This window comes from Periplaneta americana, chromosome 4 (genome assembly GCF_040183065.1).
Source record: "Periplaneta americana isolate PAMFEO1 chromosome 4, P.americana_PAMFEO1_priV1, whole genome shotgun sequence".
NCBI classification, from domain to species: Eukaryota; Metazoa; Arthropoda; class Insecta; order Blattodea; family Blattidae; genus Periplaneta; species Periplaneta americana.
Window position 1 is genome coordinate 207,091,788 of NC_091120.1, and position 26,231 is coordinate 207,118,018.

Genomic DNA, 26,231 nt, shown 5'->3' on the forward strand with positions numbered 1-26,231 from the left:
CCACCAAGCGGTTGACCTACGTATAACGGGTGCTCCCAAAAAGACATTCTTATTTATTATATAAATAAATTGTGTGGGTGTGCCCGTTTTATTTCAGAAGGAATTTTACTTACGTGAATTTACAACACATAGCGAAGTGCAGCATGATTTTGTATTATTTGAGAAGGTAAGTTAGCCGAAATTCCAGTTCCCACCGATAGTAGGCCTAGACCCAAATATTTGTTTATAACCTACAAACGAGAATGGAATGTTGAGAGTTGTCACTTTTGTAATGTTGGTTTGACTACACAATGGTGTTTGTTGTGTTAGATTCTGATGATGATGGAACTTAGTCCGTAAAGATGTCAAAGCAGAGTAAGAAATCCACAGTGTAGGGATGCCTAACCAAGATCCGGGACTCTGGACTAGGCCCTCCGAGGCTGACCCACGTCTTCGTGGCAAGAAGACATGGAATTAAAAGTCTGGGTCGAAGGAATTCAACGGATTGTTTGTGGAGTAACCGACAATACAACTTGTCAGGTATGTTGATCATAATACTATTAAACTTACAGGAAATGTACGGTATAATGCACTTGATAAAGTAAGTTACAATGGATTTGTGTTTATCTTTGAAACCTATGTTCAATATTTCATATTTATATTTTATTGGTAATGTTAAGTATAGGTTACGAGTAGAACATTTGCACCATCTTACACTTAATTGCCAGTGTTTTTTTAACACCAAGCTTTGTAGTTTGCATTTAGCAGTTATTTTCGGAACGTTAATTGAGTCATCCATAAAGTCCGAAAATTCTTAATTTCGACGTACTTGAACTGCCAACATAGAAAACAAAAAATCACACTCAATCGCCTTCACCTTCATCTTGACGGGATAATAAAAGCCTAAACTAACCTAACCTAACCTAACCTAAGTGCGTCGGTGTCTATTCCAAAATCGGCGGAATCCGCTCAACGCTCGTTTAACCGAGGTTGCAGCATGTCAGTCAGTGCGGACGAAAAAGAGAGAGAAATGTTTTTTTAAATTGGTTATTTAACTTGTTTTACGACGTTTTATCAACTGCTAAGGTTATCTAGCGTCTGAATGAGATGAAGGTGATAATGCCAGCGAGATGAGTCCAGGCTCCAGCGCCGAAAGTTACCCAGCATTTGCTCTTAATGGGTTGAGGGAAAATCCCGAAAAAAAACCTCAAACAGGTAATTTGTCCCCATCAGGATTTGAACCCGGGTCCACTCATAGAGCTTCACAGTGAATAAAAGATTAGTGCTTTCGTAAAAGATGGGTATTTCCCTACTACTATGTATCACTATAGCTTAGCACAGTGGTTCCCAAAGATTGATTCTCTGGGGCTCCGTCCGCGGCAGTTATGAAAGATGACAAAAATTGCTCCTTCCATCTTGCAGTGTAACTACTCAAAATCCTCTGTGAAGATATGGGACGTATACACAGTCATTGTTATTAGTTTACACACAGAAGTGCGATGGTTCGCATGGTAAAGCTTTGTCTCGTTTACTTGAACTTCGAACAGAAGTTTCTTCACTTTTGAATGACCAAAACACTTTGCTAGCAGATTATTTGAATGATCAGGAATGGTTGTGCAAATTATGTTACTTGGCAGACACTTTTTAAAGATGAATGGATTCAGCACATCCATATAAGGAAAATGGAAGACTGTATTCAATGCTAATGACAATATTGCCACGCTGAAGAAAAAGATAGCGTTCTATGTGGAAAGCATTGAGAATAAGGATCTGACATGTTTCTCATTGACTTCAAACTTTACATAACAATGATTGACTCATTCTTACCAGTAATAAGAGAACATCCTGACAATTTGCTTCAAGATATGAATTCATACTTCCGAAGGGACACGCAGGAACTGATTCAAAAGAAATATGAGTGGATTGTAGATCCAGTTTCAGTGAACTCGAAACCAGCAGCCCTCACTGCGGCAGAATATGAGGTCCTTATAGACATGGTTTGGGACAGCCGCTGTCAGGCACCATTCAAAAGCAAACCACTTCCCACATTTTGGGCTCAGTAGGGGAGGATCTTTCGATAATAAGTTCAAAAGCTAAATTGCTCTTACTGCCCTTCGGTACTACATACCTTCGTGAGCTACACAGCTACAAAAACAAAATATCGAACCCGTTAGGACACAGAAGGTGATATCCATCTTCAATTTGACTTCTGTGACACCGGACATTGACAAATTCTGCTGCAAGAAACAGGCATATTTTTCACATTAACTTCGAGTGTACATGCAACATTTTAAAAATATTTTAACGGTTGTTAAGTTGTATCTTATTTTGTAGATTTAAATAATTAATGTCTCCAGTTCTTTTTTACTATTGTTTGCCTTATTAAGGGGACACTCAACTATATTTTAGAACTTTTTTCCTATTTGACCAATCTTTGTCAAATTTGGAGAAGAAGTTTAATGTACACATGGAAAGTAACATGCAAAATCTCAGCTCATTAGATCCAATACTTTTCAAAATAAAAAATATTTAAATTTTTTAATCAATCATTAATTGAAATATCACTTTTAATTATCATTTTTTATTTTTTGGCTTTGTGCATTTGACTGTGACTTCTCAATGAATAGGGGAAGAATTCTGCATATTGATTTAGTTCTGTCACGTAAATTAATGTAGAAATTTAATTTTTCATTTCTATGACACTTTTTCTCCAATTTTTAAGTTGAGTTTCCCCCCTTAATATACCTTATTATTCATACTTCGGTATATGTATTGCGTGTAATATGCTTCATAGAACATAGACAAATAGAACTAAACTCTAAACATTTCTTGGAGCTCCACGAGAAACTTTTGCTTCAAAAAAGGCTCCATGGCTGAAAAAGTTCGGCTTAGCATAAAAAAAAACAAATAAAGCCGATTGTTTTCCCAGGACCAAACAATTGTACTTTCTTTTGTACAAGAAAAGAAATCAGATGTATATCACCTCAAATTATGCACTTTTACCAAGGATTGGAAAAAAAAGTTTTATTTAAAAAATAAAAAAATATGATATTTTTGTTTTAAACTGTTTTTATTACCAGTTTTAAGCAGTGCCATGAAATAGGTCAATTTGACCACTTCGTTTTATAAAATTGTTAAGTAGGTAACTTTTTAACTGCTTTTAATTCCATAAATTGTTGAGAAAGCTGTACATTGTGGTTGCATACCTGCACTCTCTGATACACACTGCATGCTGTTCTACACTTGCCTTATATGTGTGTGTGTTTGTTTGTTTGTTTACACGCACATACGTGAATTTAAAACACAAGGAGATTAAAAAAAAATTAGTAAATTGGTTTAAACGAAGATAGTTTTATGACTTAACAGTCCTTGCACATGCCGTTGTTGATTTATTAAGTGACTGTTATTCATTGCCAGGCTGAAAACCCGGTGTAGAAATAAACACTTGATTCAGGCTTGAAGAGTTTAGCTGTTTGCTGGTGTGTTTGATATTTTGAGGTTTTGGTGCAATAACATATTTCGATAGTCATCATGTCCATTGGAAGAATATTATATGTTATGAACATTGTACATGAAAACCTGAAGTTGGATGCCTTTCAATTCCGCAAAGAAACATGAAGTAAATGGGGAGCTAACGAGAAAGTCTCTGTGAGGTGTATTTTAATTAAGTGTGGTGAGGAGGTATTGATGAATGGAGCACCGCTCTTCCTAGAACTGACCAGAGATAAGATAAATTATTATGAGTCTGATCCTTATGACACTAAACAGATGACATCACTGTTGCCACATGATGTTTAATTATACTGTGGCTGAAAATATCAACTAGTTTGAGACCAGCTCTGTGTCGGTGTGTTGTATAAGTTGAAATTGTTAGTTTATATTTTAAAAGTTGGTCGAATGGTTCCACATTGGTTAATAGTGTAGTTAGTAGTGTGTCATTATGTCATTTCTACGAGTAAGAGTGGCGTTACACTGGCTGTTGCCTGCGTGTAGGATTGCCATTACTCCACATTCCTACCAGGAGGGGCTGATCTCGTGACCCCCCACAGTACACAGGGTTGTGGCAGCAGTGCTTATGCAAATGAAGAGGCGAAGCATGACTTCTTCATGATTCCTTCCTTGGTTGTAACTTTTTCTTCATTAATTTTAAAGGCATGTTGGTCCGTTAAGTACAATATCAATTAATGGGTGAGTTTTATACAGTCAATACTTAACAATATTACATACATTAAATCTTGATGTTACTATATGAGATAACATTTACAAATAATGACAAACGTTTTCATCAATAAATTGGCATCGTCAGGTCAAAGTAAAACATATTGACATAAAATGAACACTTGAGATATTCTAGTTAAAAACAGTCGTTAAAAAATTAAAATGGTATAATAGGCAATCTGAATAATATGCCATTAAAAACAAGTGGCAAGTACTTAACGGACCAACATGCCTTTAAAATTGCTAAATGCCAGTCAGGCAAAACTCATGGACATGTTGAATAATTTCGAGGGAAAAATTGTTCCGGAGCCGGGTATCATGGACATGTTTATGAACACTAAAACCAACTTGCCACTTGTTTTTAATGGCATATTATTCAGATTGCCTATTATACCATTTTAATTTTTTAACGACTGTTTTTAACTAGAATATCTCAAGTGTTCATTTTATGTCAATATGTTTTACTTTGACCTGAAGATGCCAATTTATTGGTGAAAACGTTTGTCATTATTTGTAAATGTTATCTCATGTAGTAACATAAAGATTTAATGTATGTAATATTGTTAAGTATTGACTGTATAAAACTCACCCATTAATTTTCTTCATTAGTTTTAAAGATTTATGTAAGAAAATTTGTTGACTACATGATGAACCAATGAGTGCTTGAAAGAGCATAGTACAAGTGTGTTCTTCAATAATAAAATAATTCCTGCATGAACAAGATTGTGCTTTTATTTGTAAGAATGTACAACGTGATTTCTTAGCAAGAGAGTGGATCCATCTCATACCAGCCACTCTTATGGGGACCTCTCCTTCATGCTCCACACAAACTTTGCGGCTTCACTTCCCTCTCAAAGAAAGCAGTGCTAGGGGTTTTATTGCCGTTCATCGAATTTGAACCTGAAACCTCGGATGTGATAAGGGATAAGTAATGTTATTGTACTAAAACAGGGATTCCCAAACTTATTGAAGGCGTGACTCACTTTTGGGCAAGACTTTTTTTTGTGATCCCCCGCTACCGTACCGATATTTAACCCAATTCGAAAAATACAAATCGCTGTAAATAATAATTTCGAGGGAAAAATTGTTCCGGAGCCGGGTATCGAACCCGGAACCTTTGGTTTAATGTACCAACGCTCTACCACTGAGCTACTCGGGAACTCTGACCGACACCGATCCAATTTTTCCCTCTATATCCACAGACCTCAAAGTGGGCTGACAACCGTCAAGCAACCAACTTCGAGTGCACACTAACTCCGTGTGACTTAAATTGTGGTTTTCTGTTAACGAACAGTAACATGTATTATGCAAATCAAGATTTTCAGGTATAACTCCCTGTAAAGTTGATTTGAATAATTTCGAGGGAAAAATTGTTCCGGAGCCGGGTATCGAACCCGGACCTTTGGTTTAACGTACCAATGCTCTACCACTGAGCTACTCGGGAACTCTAACCGACACCGATCCAAATCGCTGTAAAATTTAAAATAACGATATTTTCCTCAAAACCATTGAAGACCACAAAAAAACTACAAAAATAGAATTTTATGGTGCAACAGTGCCAGAAAATGTTAAGTAAACATTTCCAGTACTTGAAACTATTACCGACGTGGCGCTGCGGTAATAGTTGAGTACAAAATGGTAAATTCCATCAAAGGAAAAACGTTGCAAATTCGTACTTTCAGCAAAATTTCACATGGGTTCGTTATATTAAAATCTTCTTTATTCCACGGAAGTAAGATTGCTTTCATACAGTAACATGTTGAAGTTAAGAGCAGGACTTTTAATGTGCCGGCATATGCAAGACGAGAAATGTAAATATGCAGCTCTATCTCCCAATTCTCTTTGACTTCTTAGATTGGCGACCTTACCGATATTTTCAGACACTTTGAATATAGTTTGCAAGGTCAAGATGTTAACATTATAACAGCCAGGGCTAAAATAACGGATTTATAAAGACACTTCATTTCTAGTCACTGTCACTTTACAAAAATAAATATATTTATGGAAAGCACTATGAAAAATTTAGCTACGTGTGATACAGTAAATACTGGGTTTGTTTTTGCAGATGTGCATAAGTTACCATAGTTCTAAACAACAGCTTTGTGGATAAGCTGAAAACAGTTGTGGCAGTCACAATGAATAGTGAATCTATTTTTGTGTTCAACTCATTGAAACATGTATCTACTTAAACTAGACTTTTTTTTCGCAGAGCATAGATCAGTTTTGGATCAAAAGAATGCAAGAATACTTCGAGCTTGCAAAAATATAGGATTGTTTAAATTTTGTGTAATATTTAAAATCTCGTATTTATGCAGAATTAGTTTGTCTATGATCACCTTCAAAACGAAATCCAAAAATTTCCTCGAACTCGAAAATGATATCTTTTTGTGTATATGAAATGAAGAGTCCAGATTTGAAAAAAGGCGCATTTATCACAATAATTATTTTTTACTTTATAACTACTAAAATCATTTTTCGGTTTTTATGTTCAGTGTTGTGTAACAGTAACAAATATAAATGACACTTGGGAGGAAATTAAACACAGAATAAATATGGGAAATGCCTGTTATTATTCGGTTGAGAAGCTTTCATCATCCAGTCTGCTGTCAAAAAGTCTGAAAGTTAGAATTTATAAAACAGTTATATTACCGGTTGTTCTGTATGGTTGTGAAACTTGGACTCTCACTTTGAGAGAGGAACAGAGATTAAGGGTGTTTGAGAATAAGGTTCTTAGGAAAATATTTGGGGCCAAGAAGGATGAAGTTACAGGAGAATGGAGAAAGTTACACAACACAGAACTGCACGCATTGTATTCTTCACCTGACATAATTAGGAACATTAAATCCAGATGTTTGAGATGGGCAGGGCATGTAGCATGTATGGGCGAATCCAGAAATGCATATAGAGTGTTAGTTGGGAGGCTGGAGGGAAAAAAACCTTTGGGGAGACTGAGATGTAGATTTTTTTATTTTTTATTTTATTGGGTTATTTTACGACACTGTATCATCTAGGTTATTTAGCGTCTGAATGATATGAAGGTGATAATGCCGGTGAAATGAGTCCGGGGTCCAACACCGAAAGTTACCCACCATTTGCTCGTATTGTGTTGAGGGAAACCCCGGAAAAAACCTCAACCAGGTAACTTGCCCGACTGGGATTCGAACCCAGGCCACCTGGTTTCACGGCCAGAGTCGCTGACCATTACTCCACAGGTGTGGACTCTGAGACGTAGATGGGAGGATAATATTAAAATAGATCTGAGGGAAGTGGGATATTATGGTAGGAACTATTAATCTTGCTCAGGATAGGGACTGATGGCAGGTTTATGTGAGGGCGGCAATGAACCTGCAGGTTCTCTAAAAGCCAGTAAGTAAGTAAGTAAGTATGTTCAATGTTGTTTATGTTTCTATTTCTAAATAGAAAATAAATGCATGTTAATAAGCCGTTTTTTGTCTTATTTTGTAAATCACCTGTCGACCCCCCTCAGGTCCTTACATGACCCCCACTTTGGGAAACAAGTCACTGAAAGACTTGGTGAAGATTTTATTTTTCTGGTACAGTTCAGGTTTGTATTTTTATCCATGACCATAACGAAAAACATGCCTTTACTAAATACTTTTGTGTTTGTATAGTAGGCTTTTATTCAACATTACTTTATTCCACTAGTGAGATAAAGACTTTACTTCACAGTTTGAACTTTATCTCACAGTTCATTAGTATTTTCGTAGTACCCGGGCACACATGTATACTTCTCCATTCAACTATTACTCAAGAAGTTAATATATTAGTTACTAGATGTCACTACCTCTACTTCTTTATTACTATTTCTTAAATATACATACACTCAATCTCCTTCTCTTTTCTCTATCTGCTACGTCGTAATTTGTGCATTGCATCCATATCTAATATTATGTATTTTTTTTTAAATTTGTAATAATTTACCTTTTAGGAAGCGAGGAGACTTGAATCTGCGAAATTGGGCTTATAGGATTTTATAACAACACGCGTTAGTCAACTGAGCTAAACAGACACGATGATTTATTACGTTTTAATATTCCTCTTAAGTTTACAGAAGTAAAGTGTGAAATTATTTTAATCACATTAGTCCCGTGAACACTTCTAAATAATCCTTGAAACTTCAAAAAGATGAAAATACAAGTTTAAAATGAAAAAAAATATATATATTAAAATTATATAATTAATTATAATTTGTTATTTATCCAACGCCTTAGATACCATTCTTCACTAATCATGGCCTCCTACATCATAACCTACCTAGTAAACATATCGATTGTAAAATCCATGCCATGATATGTGATTATATGAGGACTTATTTTCAACATATTTTCTTTTATAAAACATAATTTTTCGTTATGGTCATGGATAAAATTATGTATGGTACTTGTGAGCGTGATCTTTATTGTACTCGTGTAATTTAAGTACTCGGCTGACACATCGTGCTTAAATCTTTCCACTCGTGCAATAAAGATGTACTTACCTCACAAGTACCATAAATAACTATTAATGCGTGAAACCTGTTGATCACTTTAAAGGAACACATAGAACCTATTTTTCCGCCTATAAATGTTTTCTTTTAGTTTCGTGAAAGTTAGTGTACAGTGTACCGTACAACCTCCTCCATTATTGCTTTACTTAGCACTATCACCTTCTTCATTTCCTGAAACTTGGTGCTGTGTTGCAGGATGTGGTGTATGCACTGGCCCACGCGACGGGCAAGACGGGGCGGTTCACCCTTATTGAGCGCTGGCGCAACAATGAGAGGCTCCTCGCCCCGCAGGAGCACCCGCTCAAGGTGACGTGCTCTACAGAAAGATAATGTAGTGATTTTAATGGTACAAGGATGAGATTTCAATTTTATGATATGCAGCACTTCCTGCTGTAAAATGACTTTCACAAAGAACCTCTTACCACCTGTTGTAATTAAGACTTCAAAATGGCACCACATTTTTACTCTTTGCTGTTCATGACTTTTTTAAATTATTTTCTTTTATTTATACATACATCATGTACAATACAGCCTCGATTATCAGATTATTCGATGGTCTTCCTGTTCCCCCCTCCCCCATCCAGGTAAAATTCGATGTGCAAACAAGGGATTAGTCATGCCGAAGACTTAACAATCGAAATGTATACAACTACCCCTTCCTTTAGTGCTACTACTCACAGCAGTTCACACCCCCAATCACCCCTCACATTCCATACAAGAGCAATAACCTAGACACTAAGTTGTTGTTGTTGTTTTCTGTTGCCAGGCATTTGACAATAAAGTCATTTGGCCTTTTGCACTCTAATATGTGGTTAAATGGCAAGTTGTAACTCATTTAAGTGAACGCCATATTTTAACGTTTTGGAGGCTACTTCATCCACACACAACCCCCAGAATGTCTGGAGGTCGACGGGAGATCTTGTTGATCTTGTTGATCACCAGCTTTCCCTCCTTAAGCCACTGGAGGACGATTTTAGTGCCATAGCAGGTCAGCACTAGGAACAGAAAAGTAGAAAGAGGAGGAAGGAAAGTGACACTAGAATCTAGACACTAAGTAACTTCAGGCAAATGACGACAGGAGAAGAATTTTAAAATGTTGGTGGAGCAAACTGACCAATTCTTTGATGTGGTTGGAGGAAACATTAATAGGTGGCTGGGTACACAGTGCTTCCAAGGCATGAAATAAAAAGTGATAGACTTTTTGCTGACTCTGCGTGTGAGTGACAATGGCGATAGTGGAGAGGAAGAAGAAGTAGTCCCTGATTCGCGTGTTCCAATAAAAACTGCACTTAAGTTAGCAGAGAATTCTAATGTAGAATTAGAATGTAGGTGAAGAAGAAAATTGCTGAGGAGAACAGATTGTCCATCTTTTTCCTCCTCTCCTCTCTCCCGCGAATGATGCACATAATATGTTATTATCCCTCCAACTGACGTCAACAAAATGCAGTCTCATGATTGGCTATCTACCAAAGTACAGCTCTGAGCATAAAAAATATAGTCTGATATATTTTATATTTTACCATTTATTTTTCCATTTTGAATCTTGCGTACACTAATTTTAACACTTGAATATAATTAATTGATTAACTAGCGGACTTACTCGTGTTAATTATGTAAGATTTGTGCGGCTTACAGCTGTTTCAGTGCTTCACGCACCATCCTCAGAGCCTACTAGATCTTGGCACCATCTCGAACTTCTCTGCCTGTAATGTGGGTGTGTTTGATTGTTGAAAGGTGTTGAAGAGTGGAGTCAAATAGTGTGTGTGTGTGTGTGTGTGTGTGTGTGTGTGTGTGTGTGTGTGTGTGTGTGTGTGTGTGTGTACTAACCTAACAACACTACAATGAAGAAGTGAACACAATCAAATACATAGCACAAGAAAATGGATACAATCCAAACATAATAGACATCATAAGAAAGACAAAACAAAAACTTAACAAACACAAAAACACGCAAAACACAACACAAACACAAGAACACAAGAAATACATCACACTAACATATGAAAACAAAAGCACACATAAGATCGCATCTTCATTCAGAAAGCAGAAATACAACATAGCATACAGAACAGAAAACACACTACAAAGACATCTCAACACACAAACAAATAAATACGACCACACAGGCGTATACAAACTCACATGTAACAGTTGCGATAGGTTCTATATAGGACAGACAGGCAGATCATTCCAAATACGCTACAAAGAACACATTAAAGCAATAACCAGAGGACACAATACATCTACATATGCCGAACACATAACCAATGCTAACCACACATAGGTACAATAACATAAATACAGACATGGAAATCCTACACATACAACCCAAAAACCAAAAACTCAACACACTAGAACAATACGAAATATACAGACACACTAAAACACACCCTGATCAAATACTCAACACACAGATCAATTTCAGTACACACATACTATTTGACTCCACTCTTCAACACCTTTCAACATTCAAACACACCCACATTACAGGCAGAGAAGTTCGAGATGACGTCGAGATCTAGTAGGCTCTGAGGATGGTGCGTGAAGCACTGAAACAGCTGTAAGCCGGACGAATATTACATATTTAACACGAGTAAGTCCGCTAGTTAATGAATTAATCATTTATTTTTGTTTTTAAATAAATAATGTTATGAAATAAAATGTATATTAATTAAAAACTATATGTCAGTTTGAGATACATTTTGCCATAAGATTACATTGTGATGTGCTTCGCTGTATAAGCACATTCTTTGTTGTCACTCGCATGGATTGAATGATCCTCAAATGAGTACTTCCCAGTGTACAAGAGGTCCGTGTCAATTGCTTGCAGATCCTCACGAAGTGGGGCGAGTACTCCAACGACGTGCAGTTCATCTTGCAGTGGTCTGCATTCGACGGGGCCAAGCAGCACGGCTTTGTGTCGCCACCCCCTCCCCCCCATGAGTCAGCACCCCCAGACCGCAACAAAGACATCCGCAAGTCGCTGACGTTCAGCGGAGGACACCACAACGTGGGCGTGGTGAAGGCGCGGCCCAGGCTGGAGGTGGGCACATGGCTTTGCGCGCATTTTAATTTTGAGGGGTTTGAAATGCTACATAGGCGATTATGTTTGTTTTAACATGATAACAAAGCATACTAGGAAGGAGGTGACGAATTCTTTTTGTCGTCTAACATTTTGCTTGATTCCTGATCATTCTTCCAAATGCAGTTTTCCGAATGACATTATTCCGAAATGCAAATTCTGAATAGATGTATTTTCGTAAGCCAAATTTCCGAAACGGACTTTCCTGAAAGCTTACTTATCCGAATTCAATGTTTTCCTAAATGTTTTCGGAAGCGTAACTGTGTTAGTATTCTGCTTAGACTTTTCGTTGGGAATTTGCAAATCTGTGTACATATTCCTCAGACAGTGAACGACCATAGCCTAGGAGATGATGAAGTTGTAACAAACATTTCGCAAGTACTGCAGCCATTGCAATGAGAGCATTTAAGTTTTATGAAAGGAGATGCCTTCAGCACCCACACATTACACGTCACTCACTGTTGTTCTTGTTAAGGAGTATTGGCAATTTCCTCACGGAGCTGCAGTTTGTTATTCAAGGGTAACTTTGTCTAATATGAAAGATTTTAATTTACCACATTTAATATTTTTCTCAGACGCTTGGTTCCACCTCCGTGGAAATGCGGATTCACAAAATCATAGTTGTTGGTCCTCTAAAGCAGTGTTCCACATCAGGTGTGATGCGAACTTTTACCTGTTATTGTAAGAAATTGATAAAATTAATTTAAATTAAATCGGAATATGTATTACATGACTTTCTTGTGTTAAATTCTATCGTACCTGGTTTACATGTTTCGACCTATTATGGGTCATCCTTAGAACTGGTCGTTGTTGGTCTTGGCGCCTCTTGTTTTGTTTCCTGTGAGGGTGTGTTTGTGTGGTGTAATGTGGAGTCAAAGAGTGTGTGTTTTCTGAAATTGAGTTGTGTGTTGAGAATTTCATTGGGGTGTGTTTTTGCGTGTCTGTATATTTCATATTGTTCTAGTGTGTTTAGTTTCTGGCTTTTTTCCGTTTTGTGTCAGGAAATGGATCAGAGCCCATTACACTCCTGCTACATACAGAAGTGCGATGGTTATCACAAGGTGAAGTGTTAGCGCGAATGTTTGAACTTAAGAGGAGGTACCATACTTGCATTTTTTTACTACTGAGGGCATGAGTGCCCGGATTTATTTGCAGATGATGAATGGTTATCTAAGTTGGCATATCATTTCGATATTGTCGTACATTTCAATGAGCTTAACAGAGAAATGCAAGGTAGGAACGAAAATATAGTTTGAATGAGATTCAAGGATTTGTGAATAAACTGAATTTGTGGATGCAGATTATTTAAAATCGGTGGTTTGAGATGTTCTCAACTGTATGGCTCCTTGCTGACGGTAATAAAGTGTTGATGGACTTAATTAAAGAACATTTAATAATCTTGCAGCAGAAGTTCAAGAATTATTTTGGAGAGAGTGTTCAAGATTTCGACTGGGTTCCTGAGCCATTCGTTGTGGATTCAAACAATCTTCCGAATAATATACTCGTGCAATAGGAACTGGCAGATTTAAAAGCAGACAGAACACTGACATTAAAACTTCTCGAAGTGCCTTTGGAAACATTTTGGTTGTCAATAAGGAGTGAATACCCGGCTATCTCTGAGATGACATTTAATATGTTATTGCCATTTTCAATTACTTGTATGTGTGAAATGGGCTTCTCGACATTAACTGAAATTAAAACATCAAAGAGGGAGAGACTCAAATCCATTGATGAAGAAATTAGGCTTGCACTGTCAACAATTCCGCCGCGGATCAGCCACCTGTGTGCAGCTAAGCAGGCCCAAGTATCACATTGAAAGTATGAGTAGAGTTATTTACTTTAATATTAGTAATAGAAATGTGTACTTTCTACAGTGAAGTTCATAAATTGCTAATAAATGCAAGAGTCTATTTCTGTTTTATAATAATGATAATAATAACAATAATAATAATAATAACAATAATAATAATAATAATAATAACAATAATAATAATAATCAATTTTATTACATTAAGTAATTATATTAAGAGAGTCACATTATATGTTTTTGAGGGGATTAACATTTTGGTGTGCCGTGTTGAGTCTAGGCCCATGTAGAGTGTGCTGTGAATAGAAAAAGGTTGCTGAACACTGCTCTGAAGAATCATGAAGTGCCCCTCCATGACGAGGAGATTGGTGTATGAGTAGGAAAAGAACTATAGTTCCAAACTTTTATGAGAGAGCTGTTGGCGTCAATATGATTTTGTCCTCTGCATGTTTAGAAACTTAATGAATAAATGATTTTCTTCACAGGATTCTGACACACCATTGTTTTGATGACGGACAAGATTTGTGGCCCCCAACTATTATATTTGAGCGCTCACCTTGTTGATAGGTCCGACCAGAGGAGGAGCCGCTGAAGCCCCCGGATGAAGACTCAGCTCTTCGGGCCTCCCCCAGCCATCACAGTGACAGCATTGCGTCTCCTTATGGTTATCGTGGGGGTAAGAGAGAAGCACCCCCCTACCGGGACCCTCCTGGCCCCACGTCACCTCCCCAGCGCACACTGCCCCCATACAGGGACCCTCCTCCCCCTGTTAGCAGCCCCACCCGGGGCACACCCCCCCGCACTCCGGGCCCCTCACCCTCGCAGCAGGACAGCCGGCCGGACATCCTGAAGATGAAGACCAAGCGCAACCTGCTCAAGGTATGTGAGGAGGGTGTGAGGGGGACCAGGTAACAGAGAGTGCTGCCCGCATGCTTTGTTACCTGTCTGTTCTTGTCGTGAAATAGCCACTGTATTCCTATAACGTGAGTGGCAATGTCGTAACATTGAAAGTCAAAGCTCATAGTACACTATTTCTAGAGGCATGAAGATACACACTATAAAAATAAGAAGCATGCTTTTTGCTCCTTTCCTCAGTTTCCTTTGTATTTCATCACAATGTTGTGTCAGTGTGCCTGGGGACAACCCAGGGAAGGAATATGGATCCTAGCATACAAGGTTTTTGGTTGCCCCTAACAATAATTGTTTTAAGAAAGAGCCACCGTCAAATTAACAATTTAATAAACAAACAAACAGAGTAGAGAGTATTACTAACAAATTACAAATATTATGCGAAAATAACAAATTACAAGGAGTACATAAATACTGAAATCAGAAGTAAACACTGAAATAATGAAACAATTGTCTTTAGAGACAGTTAATATTGGGTACTCTCCACAAAACTGGCTTCATTTATACACCGACGGATCCTTGATCTCCAGAGAACAAGGTGCCGGTGCAGGTGTTACGTGCTGTCTCTTCTCACTTTGTAGATCTCTTGGGTATGGAACAACAAGTTTTGATGGTGAAATCATTGCAATAAGTGAAAGTCTCAGGAATCTTCTATGCCACATCAATAAATTTAAGAATGCAGTTATATTGTCAGACTCCAAAGCAGCTATTCTATCAATAGTCTCTAAACACACACCTTCATCTCAAACAGCAGAAATAACTAAAATGCTCTCTCAATTAATATCACTCAATAAAAGAATTGTATTCCAATGGATACCATCCCATTGTGGAATCCTGGGAAACGAGAATGCGGATGCTTTAGCAAAGAAGGGCAGCACTGCTACTTACAGACCTGTTACTAAATCTACGTATTACTCTGTGAAGAGATTTATTAAATCTACATACTTAGACTTCAACAAACAAAATTTGATAACACAATCCCAAGGGAAAAAATGGAACTCTCTGGATCAAAATCCACAGTTAATTCCCGATTTACCACGAAAATCGTCTGTAGCTGCATTTAGACCGGCAACAGGCCATGATTGTTTGGCCAAACACCTGCATAGAATTGGAATATATCAGTCCCCTAACTGCCCATTGTGCAACTCAAACCAAGAAATGGATTCGGAACACCTCAAAATCTGTGCTTCATTGGCTGGTCATGATAATATCTTTGAAAAATATTGGAGTGCAAGAGGTCAAATGACTTTATGTCAAACACCTGGCATTAGAAAACAACAACAAAGAGTACATGAAAATAACACCAGATGTAGGGGTGGTAGTGGCAAGGAAGATTTTAAGATATTGAAAATGTAATAATAACGAAAATTTCTCAAAGGGAGAAAACTAATAATAAGTATGAAATGGGGAATAACAGTGATAACGGTATACACTGAGAGAGAGAGAAATCCTGCAGAAAGCAGACGGTACCCACATTGGGCATGAGCTGGCTCGGATAAGTATAATAAAGTTCAATACTCCAACCTTAAATTGACGCAGATGCCGATCCGCATAACAAACGTCGTCACAGGCACGCCCAACTATTGCCGCCGATCCATTCTTCCATACGAAGAATGTTCACTAGTAATATAGCGGTGATAACAGTTCTCCACTGCTCAGAATGTAATAAATAATCGAAAGCTGGCCAATACTCTGCTTGCGATGACATGCATAGTAACCAGGTCTATGCGAATATAACATCAGACCGGCGTTCTATCAATGGTGCGCCCTCCATGTACTCAGCGATATTCCCGTCCAGCTAGCCGGGCAAACCCAGGCCCAACAATCACGAGCTGCAGGCTGGCGATGAGTCACGGAGTGAAGGTCGCAGATAAGTTGCCGTCTCTCTTCTCTCTTCCTGCCGAGTGAGCTCTCTCACGAGGCGGCTGGTACCTCTTTTGCCAGACAGCGCACCCCTTTCTCATTCCCCAGTCTCCAATCTGAGAGGCAGAAATGGGGGTGCATTCAAAAATAAAAAAAAAAGACAATATAGCCACCAACATACAAAAAACATCCCTGCAACATGTAAATATACCACAACAATTGCAACCCTTGAAGTCAGTTTCATTACTGCGAATTACTGCTATAAATTGTATTTTCAGTGAAATAGTGAGCAATTTCGAACAATGCGTAGTTTTTTTCTTTTTCTTTTTTTTAATTTTCATTTGAATAAATTTTCAGATTTTGTTTTGTTCTTCAGGACACGTTCAGGAACTTTGTTTTCATGGAGTCTGGCATTCCGTGAACTGCGCATGCACACTATTTATCTCTGCTTTAGTCTGCCACAGAGCACATGGACCAGAGAGTGTAACTCTGAAACTCCCTGACATGGACATGGATGTTGTTTCTGGCCAGAGTGCAGGGAGGCATCAGCTGTTTATAATAGGTTTCTTTCTGTAGCATGCGCAAATGGATTTCACTGTTCTTGCAGTGATAACTTGAGACTCTGACTGCTTGCTGGTGTTCTTGCAGCATACCAAACAATTTCCTGACAGTTGGGAAGATTTGTGGATCAGTGACACATGCTCATTAAGATGGTTGGACTGGCACACGTGCACTTCTTTGTGTTTCCATGCTTATCTCACTTATTAAGACATACTTTGAAATTTAATTACGTCTTGAATATTCTTAGTAGTAAATTATTGTACAGTACATGTGCAGATCTAGTTTGAAATTAATTTCCAATCAATCATTGCCGATCGTGCACAACAGTTGAGGTTGAAGCAGTTTTCAAACAGTTGTCGAACCATCACAAACTCGCTGCAGAAACAAACCTGATATTTTGATTGTTGATTTGTAAATTACAACAATTTCTGTTCATTCGGCATTATACTTTTGCAGCAAAATAAGTCGTTGTCAGCATATAATTGTGCACATTTTTTTTTTTGCAGTTTCATGGTTTCTGTTAGTTTTTGTCTTTTGAATCCACAGTCATTTAACTGAACACTGTAACATTGATCAGTGTGTCCAATACCATTTAGGCTGTGTTTTAGCTAATGGATGCTATTTCTGCAAATAATGCCATGAAATATTATTTTTAAAAACAATTTTGCTATAAATACAAAAAATTAATTCTGTAATTTCACACCTCTAGTCATGGTACATTGTTTCCTTGTTAATCGAAAAGAAAATGCTCATAAAATCATGTGAAAGCGTGGGTTCAAGAACAAGGCTTGTTGGTACATAACCGCAGGAACCCCATGGTGCTCGTGCTCTAGCTCCCCTGTGACAAGCAGATTATATATAATTACACGTTACCTGTCACTGCGTATGCTTTGCGTCTAACAGGTGCATATCTGCAGATTTTTCTCCTTGTGATGTCCTCTAAATCTTGTGAATCAATCAGAAGTGATTCCAATGTTGGCATGTTTAATGTAGGCCTGATTTTTTTCTGCAAACACTGAGGACTTTCTGTATGAGGGGCACTGTGAGGCCTGCAAACACAACTTAACTTAATGTTTTATAATTTACTTGTCCATTTTCATTTGTAAAGGCAGCAGTTCTAATTAATAATGTATTTAGGAAAAGTGCCGCATTAGTAAGCTGCAAATTGCTCTTCGAGCGATTAACCAAATTTAGGAATCTTTGAATCTATGCAATAAGTGAATGTGAAAGTTTCCTTTTGTGTGCAGTATTTGCGTCTGTATTATTCAGAAATTCGTCTTCAATTGGAAAGTCCTGTATACACATTTTTTTCTTCTCTTTTCGGAAGATATTTATATTCTTCTGTGATAATTTTGCTTTTCCATAATATTTCTCCCTTTAGCTGTAATGCTGTAATAGTGGGGGAAATCCATAATGCTTGGCACCTCTACAACAGGGAGTGATTGTCCCTCACTTCCACGTTCCTGGCTGTGACACGCGTCGCATTACGAGGGAGTGACATGTCTTTGGTGGTGTTTTAAGCATTTTTTAAATTTCTCGTGGATTAGCTTTCTTTAATTAACAGAAATCCGAGGGTTGGTAACAGATATCTCCCTTAAACTGCTGTTACGGTCAGTTATCATCATGTTGTGATTGTCATAGGAATTCCAGCAGAGCGATGGGGGCGGAGACCCCCCACAAGAGACAGTGCTGTACAATGCACAGTATCGTGACCTGGTGCGTCTCGTCAACTACCAGCGCGAGAAATTGTCCACACAGCAGGCCGAGCTCACCAAGGTAAGTAGAGTACGTGCAAAGCTGTTGAAGATTCTGGATCATGAGCAGCAAGCAGACAATAAATGCAGTTCCCTGAATTTCACCTTGGCTGACGTTAGAATCTGTGAAAGATCACAATAGTGATAATAATAGTTTATAATGCATGTTGTTTGAGCTTGTAGTGCTGGTTGCAGTTCGACGCAGAGATCGTGTTCTGGGAGGGCAAGGCCCGGGAGCAGCAGCACCAGCTGGACTTCCTGGCCCAGGAAGCGGCGCGTGTCGAGGTGTCCTCGCGCCTCAGTGAAGAGCAGGTAGCTCCGTCTAGGCTAGCGATGAGGCACTCAGTGTCGCCACTTGGTGCAGCCAGTCCAATGCTTGATCTGTGTGCGCAGCTCCGACTGCTGGGGGGCGTGGAGGAGGAGAACGAGATCGTGCGGCAGCAGGAGAAGACGCTCAAGTCGGAGCTGACGCTGCTGCGCTCCAAGCTGGCCAACTGCGAGACGGAGCTGCTGCAGTGCAAGAACAAGATTCGGTGGGTGCATGTTTTTATCTTTACGATGAACTTTAAAAAGTTCCTTGAAGTGAGAGAGATGATTGTTGAAGGAATTGCAATGTGTTCGGTTGTTCATGCTCTTGGTTTGAGTTAAGCCACAAGAAGAAGAAAAGAAACAGCTTACTCACAGTTCAGAAACTGATGACTGCAGAGGGCAGGGCACTGGTCTGCAGGAGAGCCTGGAATTCCTAGCAGCACACTACTTGTTCCTGCCTAAGGTCATTAAAAACTGGCGGGAGTTGAAGATGCAGAGGAGCCATCACAGTGTGTCAGAAAAATAATGCTCTAAGTCAGCATTTCTCAAACTATGGTCCGCGGACCACCTGTGGTCCTCGAGGTCTGCCCTTGTGGTCCTTCAAAAAAGACAGAAGAAAAAATAAAATTCAAACGAATTGCATATCACACTATAGCTTAAAATCTCAGAGTTTGGAAATGACACATGGCAATCGAATTTCACTTCTTCTCCCAATACAGAAATTTATTACCCTACCTGTCTATCGACTTCCCACTCTACTCTCGGCAACAAAAGAGGGATTTAAAGCACTATATACGTGGTGTTTCTCGCCATCTTTTCCCTGCACATCTGGCGCCACGCCTGTAACCCAGCCAGGAACCATCCAAATTCATAACAGAGGACCAAAGTACCGAACCTTAATTCAAAATATAAGTATACTGGTATTAAAATATTCTACGAAAATGATAAATTTGCTTTCCAAGGGAACAAGAGTAAGGTGGTCCGTGGAACTGTTCTGACTTTAAAAAGTGGTCCCCATTTCAAAAAAGTTTGAGAAACGTTGCTCTAAGTCAAAGCGGCATCTGTGTTGAAGCGGCAGATGAACTCTGGGCTAAATGCTGGGGAACTTAAGTTTTTCCCAGTTACATCCTGTGATGCTGAACGTTTATATTTAGCATGGAAACTTATATTAACTGAAAAAAGCTTTCCTTCACAACACAACCTGCAAAAAAACACTTGTAGTTTATTGCCTATTGCAAACATAGTTGCATAACACACGTGCAATTATTTTATATTTGTTATCAGAATTTTTTAAAAGTAGAAGAATAGTTACAAGTTTTCTGAATCTCTCATTGAAAGCATTCCATAGTCAGCTTATTTTTTAATGTTAGTGCATATGAATCTTGGTCTAATTACAACTAAGATCGGACATATATAATAAATATGAGCCCAGATGCACTGATATCTAAGCAGTGATAAGTGAGCAGGGGGTTTAATACAAAGAACAGAGAATTTCTTATTTTGCTTACTTCAATTCTTTATTGTCGTATGATATAATGTTTTTTTGGGAAAAACCTAACCATTGTTCCAGAACATTTAAAATTCAGAAGAAAGCCATAAAAATTGTGTTAAATCTCCCCAGCAACACAAGCTGTAGATCTTATTTCAAAATCCTGAACATTCTCACTGTACATGCATTTACATATATGAGATTTTGATTCGTGTCCACAAACAACTCCACAATTTTACCAGAAATGAAAACATTCACCATCATGATACAAGAAAAAAGTATAATTTGCATCTGTTTGGACACAAAAGTTCTCTTTTTGAAAAAAGTTTTTATTACAATGGCACACTTCTCTTTAATAAATTACCCAGGACTGTTAAAAACTTAAATGCAGATGTTAAATTCAAGAAAGAATTAAAGAATTTCCTTTTGTTTGTTTTTATACAATACAAGAATATCTTCGATGTTAGTTTTTGCAATTAGTAAATGTTATTAAGTTTGTACGTATATATTTATTAATAGTAGGTAATAAAGCTTTCATAGATAATCTGAATGTGAATACACATTAACTGTTAGTGTTAGGTTTATTGTGTGAAGGTTTGATACAGTAATTTGTTTTGCCTTAATTTATACAAGTGACATTTCCTTTGCTTCTATATAAATTTAGTCGTGTATTTAATATCATTGTATTAGTAATAGTCTCCAATCATCTGTTAATTTTATAGACCATGTTATTATATAAATTTTTATTTGTTTATTGTTTTGCTAATATGTAGTTTTAGAACTTAATTCTAGTTTTAATTTTTTTGACATTTCCAACATTATCCTGTATGATTCTTAGGACGAAAAAAATACATACATACATACAAATTGAAATCTAGTGAAGTGAAATGAAGAATACAGAAAAGAAATATTAAGCACAGTGAACAGTGCAAATATAGATGAGGGAAACAGTTTGGCCTTTTAGGGGTAATATAAAAAATGAACAGATGCACATCATGTGGCGAAATAGAAACATTTATTGTTAACCTGTGTTAAGACAGACTGCAGTGAATGCAGTTGTTTGGAAAGGAATGGCTACATTTTATTAGCTAAAATATCAAGGATTACAAATGAATAGATGATAAAATTCTTAGGAACTTATTTATGGAAAATAGGATAAAAGCAAATGAGAGCAATAAAGAAGTTAAAAGAAATGTAAAATAAATTTCAAGAAGCATTCATGTGTGTATGTCATGTAAGCACACCTGCCTGTGTATGTTGGTGAGTGATGGTAGCTAGGTGAATTGTAATGCATTGCAACCAAATAAATGAATGAGTGAATAAAAGGTAATAAAATAAAAAATAAGTAATTTAAGAAGTAAGTAGGTAATTAACTAAGTAAACAAGCAAGTAAAGCAGAACAACTGGATGCTCGCAGACTGGTCCTGGAGGAGCTGCAGCTGGAGCAGCGGTCGCAAGTGCGGGAGTCGGAGGACCGGCAGTCGCTGGAACGGTCGCTGCTGGGCGAGGTGGAGCGGCTGCAGCGGGAAGTGGAGCAGGCCCGGCAGGGGGCGGAGGTGTCGGCCCAGTGTGGGGAGAGCCTCAAGCGGGAGGTGAGACAACTGCTGAGGAGGCACTGAAGCTTCTTGAGAGGACCTGCAGTACTGTTGTTATATTGCTGGTTAAAATTGTATCTCCGAAGAAGTGTGTCCTGTGGCAGGTGCAGTCATTGGAGGCGGCCATCGTGGACAAGAAGCGGCAGGTGGAGTGTCTGGTGGCGGAGATGAAGGAAGCCAACCTGGAGAGCCTGGCCATCGCACCGGCCGACGAGGTGAAGAACCTGCTGGAAGGTGAGTGCAACTCACAGTCTGAAACATTTGGTAAAGAATTATATACTCCAACTAAACTATTTCCAACTAAAGATTGAAGTAGACGTAAACAAAACCGAAATGTATTACTCCGCAATCGCAAGCTAGCTACCAAAGCAGCCACCAGGGCGCATTATTTTCAGCAAGTGAGCACGCAGGGCAGCCACCATCTGATATATTGCAGACATTTCAACACATTCATTGAACTAACCCGTAAAATTCTCACAGAGGGTTAATATTTATTATTTCTCTACTGGGAATAGTGGATTTTCTTTTTCTGTAGATTCGTGATTGAATGTTATTCTTTGAAGAGTGGAGAATGTCTTTAATTCTACAGAAATTTATTTGAGGTTGACAACACTGAATCTCGCACTGTGTTATACCATCTGTGCTGATGTGCTCTGTGAAGCTGCAAGTCACCTTGGGAGGGATTTAATGCCTATTACGCATGCGCGTTGCCATAATACATGTTACAATGATTTAACACGCAATGTCTGAAACTACTAATATAAACATGTTGTTTAAATCGTAAGAAAGTGTTCTTATAAGCATGTTTAATTCACTCGTATTCCATGTATATTATACATTTTATTATTTTAGAAGGAACTATTTTAATGTGAGGAAGATGATGACAAGCATGAGTTTGGAGACGTTGTGCGTCCAATAGCCAATCAGGAACCATTATGCCACGTGCATTTATTTACATTTACTTCAATCTTTAGCTGGAAAGAGAGTAGATATAGAGCTTACTCTGGATGTAATTTGATGTCATCGCATATAGGCCTACTTATGCAGCAGATTTTAATTCTCAGAACTACAAATTGTTTAATGTATGTCTCTGAATATCATAACGTATTGACCAAGTTAACTGGAGCGGGATAACTGCAGATACAAATATGCCGTTAATAAAGAGCTTATTCTCCGCGAAATAAAAGAAGCACACACATTCCTAGTTGCAGGCTAAACTATACAGAAAATGTCGTTAACTTCGAGAGAAATCTGTCAACATTTGTGACTTAGTGAAATAATACACCACATTGACAAAGTCTTCCCTCACTACAACATCCATTTACATGAAATCTGGCAACAGTGGAACACAGTTTACACCAAAACGTAGGGGAAGTAATGAAGGTTATTTCACGTTGGTGTTCTTGGTGTGTTTATCATTCCACACCTGCGGTGAAGACAACACGTGGTGTGTGCGTATGTCGTTATTGGACAGCAGAGGAATTGTGCGATCTCATTGGGCCCTTCTTATCTCGAGGACACAGTGTACTGGACATGATGGAGCACCTCAGCTAGAAGAGTTTCCTACAAGAGAGTGTATTGCCACATTGGGGATTAATTGTTCAGGACTTTCTCAACTTAAAATTTTCCAATAGATGAATTGGGTACGATGGCCTGACATCATGGCCACCAAGATTCCCAAATATATCCCTCTTAGATTTCTTCTTGTGGGGTTATGTGAAAGACAGAGTCTGTTCACAATGTATTTGTAACTTTTCCAGATTGTGTATAATTGTGTATAATCGATTCCCGGTGCCGGAACGAATTTTTCTCGATTTAATGGTGATAATACACATTGACTACTTCATAGTAGTCGTGTAATATTCAATGAGATTCATATAATGAATATTTGGTGTATGTATGTTTACAGTTATCACAAACTGTTGTTGAATATGGCCATAAAAGTCATTTAAATATGCGCTCCTGCATATTGACTTACATAGGTTTAAATGAAGGTAGTAGGCCGTAAAACAGTACAATGAGAGGAGTTCGACCAGCACCGTGGATCATGTCCCGGCATAGCTCAGTTGGAAAGAGCCCTCAGCGCGCAGAGCTGAGAGGTCCTGGGTTCGATTCCCGGTGCCGGAACGAATTTTTCTCGATTTAATGGTGATAATACACATTGACTACTTCATAGCAGTCGTATTAATATTGAATGAGGACGGCGAGACCTCATATAATGAATATGTGATGTATAATTGAATGTTGTAATGAGGGAAAGACTTTGTGGACATTCTGTAGTTTTAGTAGATATATTCTACAGATTGTTTGATTTCATAGTTAAACACTGTTACTACTTCTTTTCCTGAAGATCAAATTGTTACAGTTCTGTGATATTGGGAACTATACTCATGTTTGTAATTATTGTTATTGTGTGCTACTTTGTAACATTATGAATCATTGTGCAGCAAATTGTTAGCATGTCAGAATTAATGAAGCTGTAGCAGGGAAGACACTGATCGCTAGGATGCCCCCTGACTGCTGTTGCAGGCCCCCACAAGCCAGGCAGCACACGCAAGATGATTGGATCACCCCGGCAGTTGGAGAACGCCGTTCCAACGAGCAAGAACCCGCATGGCGTGTGGGTCTGACATGAGGAAACGTTAGTGTGCAGGGACTCCTACCTCAGCGACGTGACGTCGACAAGCAAGTGTTAGCAATCGTGTGTCGGGGACGCAGTTACAATCCACATGCTGAATCAGTATTGAGCACCGCACAGCGCTTGTAGCAGAGGGGTTAGTTGTCAGTGATGTGGACAAATTTAGGGCATTTCATTCGTTAGTTGAAATTTGGTTTCTCCAACATTTTGCATTGCTGGCAGATTCCATCCTCAAGACATCCGTCATCCTAGCATTGAGGTTTATGAATTCTGCCAGGCTAGAAGAATTGATCACACCTCGAGATGATAGGTAACATTTAAAAATGAAGAAGGAAACAGAATGGCAACATGTTGGTGAACATTATATAAACAGCACTTTCAGTGCGATTTTGTTTGTCCAACTTTGCAATAGTCAGGCATAATGAATGGTAACTTTTCCTAGTCTCGAGAAATGTGAATCTGTGAGTAGATTGCAAATGTTTGAGAAATTGCAACCCAACCACTGCAAGAGCCTGAAATCTCACGTAGACAGCGGTGTACATTTGTATAGTGTAGCATTTGATACACTTGACTGAGAAACTTAGCAACAAATTCTGTGAAAGGGTGAACATTGTGGCAGACGTTTGTCCCTGGGACACGGGCCTGGGTCGTGGAGTGAGGCACGTCAGCCTAGTGTGCAACTGAGCTGTTCATGGATAAGGATAAATAAAGGCAAAGTTCTATATCTAGGCTTGCCATTACTCTGTTCTGATTTTTGGTAAAAGATATTACCGTGACAACGATTGTGATGGCCTTTGGTAAAAGGAATGGAAATATGCAGATTAAAAATTTCACTAGTCCACAGCCTTCTCCGTGTACATGTACCAGGTGCACGAATTTAGAATGGGTCTGCAGTCACTGTGTCTGTAACGTCCACAAACAGGGCTTCGTTGTATCATGCAGTTCTCGATAGCTTAGTAAACTACATGCAGTTTGGGCTCTTAATGTGTACATTTTTCCCTTTCAAATAAATGACGTTGTCTCTTTTAAAATAAGCTTCGGCTCAGGTGAACAGCTGATCTTCGTCACAAGATCATGGCCGTCACTCACAAAGCTCACATCTGTAATCTTCAGGCTTGAATACATGCGCAGGGTTGCACTTTGTATGGTGGATGAAGTGGATTTTCTCCCCTTCCTGCCAGGGGTCATCATCCTCCTGCCTTCTCCCATTGTAATGTTTTAGAAATGCATTTGTGAATATGTACATGTGGAGGAATGATTATATTCTGTTATATAGTATTTAATAGTTTATTATTTACTAGCCGTACCCGTGCGCTCTGCTGCACCCGTTAGAAATGAATATAAAGTAATTACATAATTAAGGCAGCCGGGTAGCTCAGTTGGTAGAGCAGCTGGCAACGGACTGGAAGGTCCGGGGTTCGATCCCAGGTGGTGACAGGATTTTTTCTCATTGCCAAACTTTTAGAACGGCCCCGAGGTTCACTCAGCCTGCTATAAAATTGAGTACTGGGCCTTTCCCG

The 26,231-nt window shown here is 38.5% G+C and overlaps 1 protein-coding gene and 1 non-coding gene across 3 annotated transcripts; one reads left to right on the forward strand and one right to left on the reverse strand.

Moving 5' to 3' along the window:
• Positions 1-25,439, forward strand: RASSF8 (ras association domain-containing protein 8). 2 transcript variants are annotated; one of them, XM_069824972.1, is made up of 11 exons: positions 1-166; positions 310-519; positions 8,900-9,010; positions 11,535-11,747; positions 14,161-14,472; positions 18,568-18,702; positions 18,876-18,992; positions 19,074-19,213; positions 21,896-22,070; positions 22,163-22,307; positions 24,603-25,439. In XM_069824972.1, exons 2-11 carry the CDS (start codon positions 448-450, stop codon positions 24,701-24,703), a joined length of 1,521 nt encoding a protein of 506 aa, XP_069681073.1. In that variant the 5' UTR covers positions 1-166; positions 310-447; the 3' UTR covers positions 24,704-25,439. The 2 variants fall into 2 exon arrangements, with proteins under 2 accessions (XP_069681073.1, XP_069681074.1); XM_069824973.1 differs by having other exon boundaries at positions 22,178-22,307.
• TRNAN-AUU (transfer RNA asparagine (anticodon AUU)) lies at positions 5,285-5,356 on the reverse strand. Its single transcript has one exon. It is a non-coding gene; the product is annotated as a tRNA-Asn (tRNA).
• Positions 25,440-26,231: the final 792 nt, after the last annotated feature.

Coding starts and splice junctions, on each gene's coding strand:
- RASSF8 (XM_069824972.1), top strand. CDS start 448: ATGGAATTAAAAGTCTGGGTCGAAGGAATTCAACGGATTGTTTGTGGA. Junction 9,011..11,534: donor CGCAGGAGCACCCGCTCAAG/GTGACGTGCTCT, acceptor AATTGCTTGCAG/ATCCTCACGAAGTGGGGCGA. Junction 19,214..21,895: donor CAGTGCAAGAACAAGATTCG/GTGGGTGCATGT, acceptor GGATGCTCGCAG/ACTGGTCCTGGAGGAGCTGC.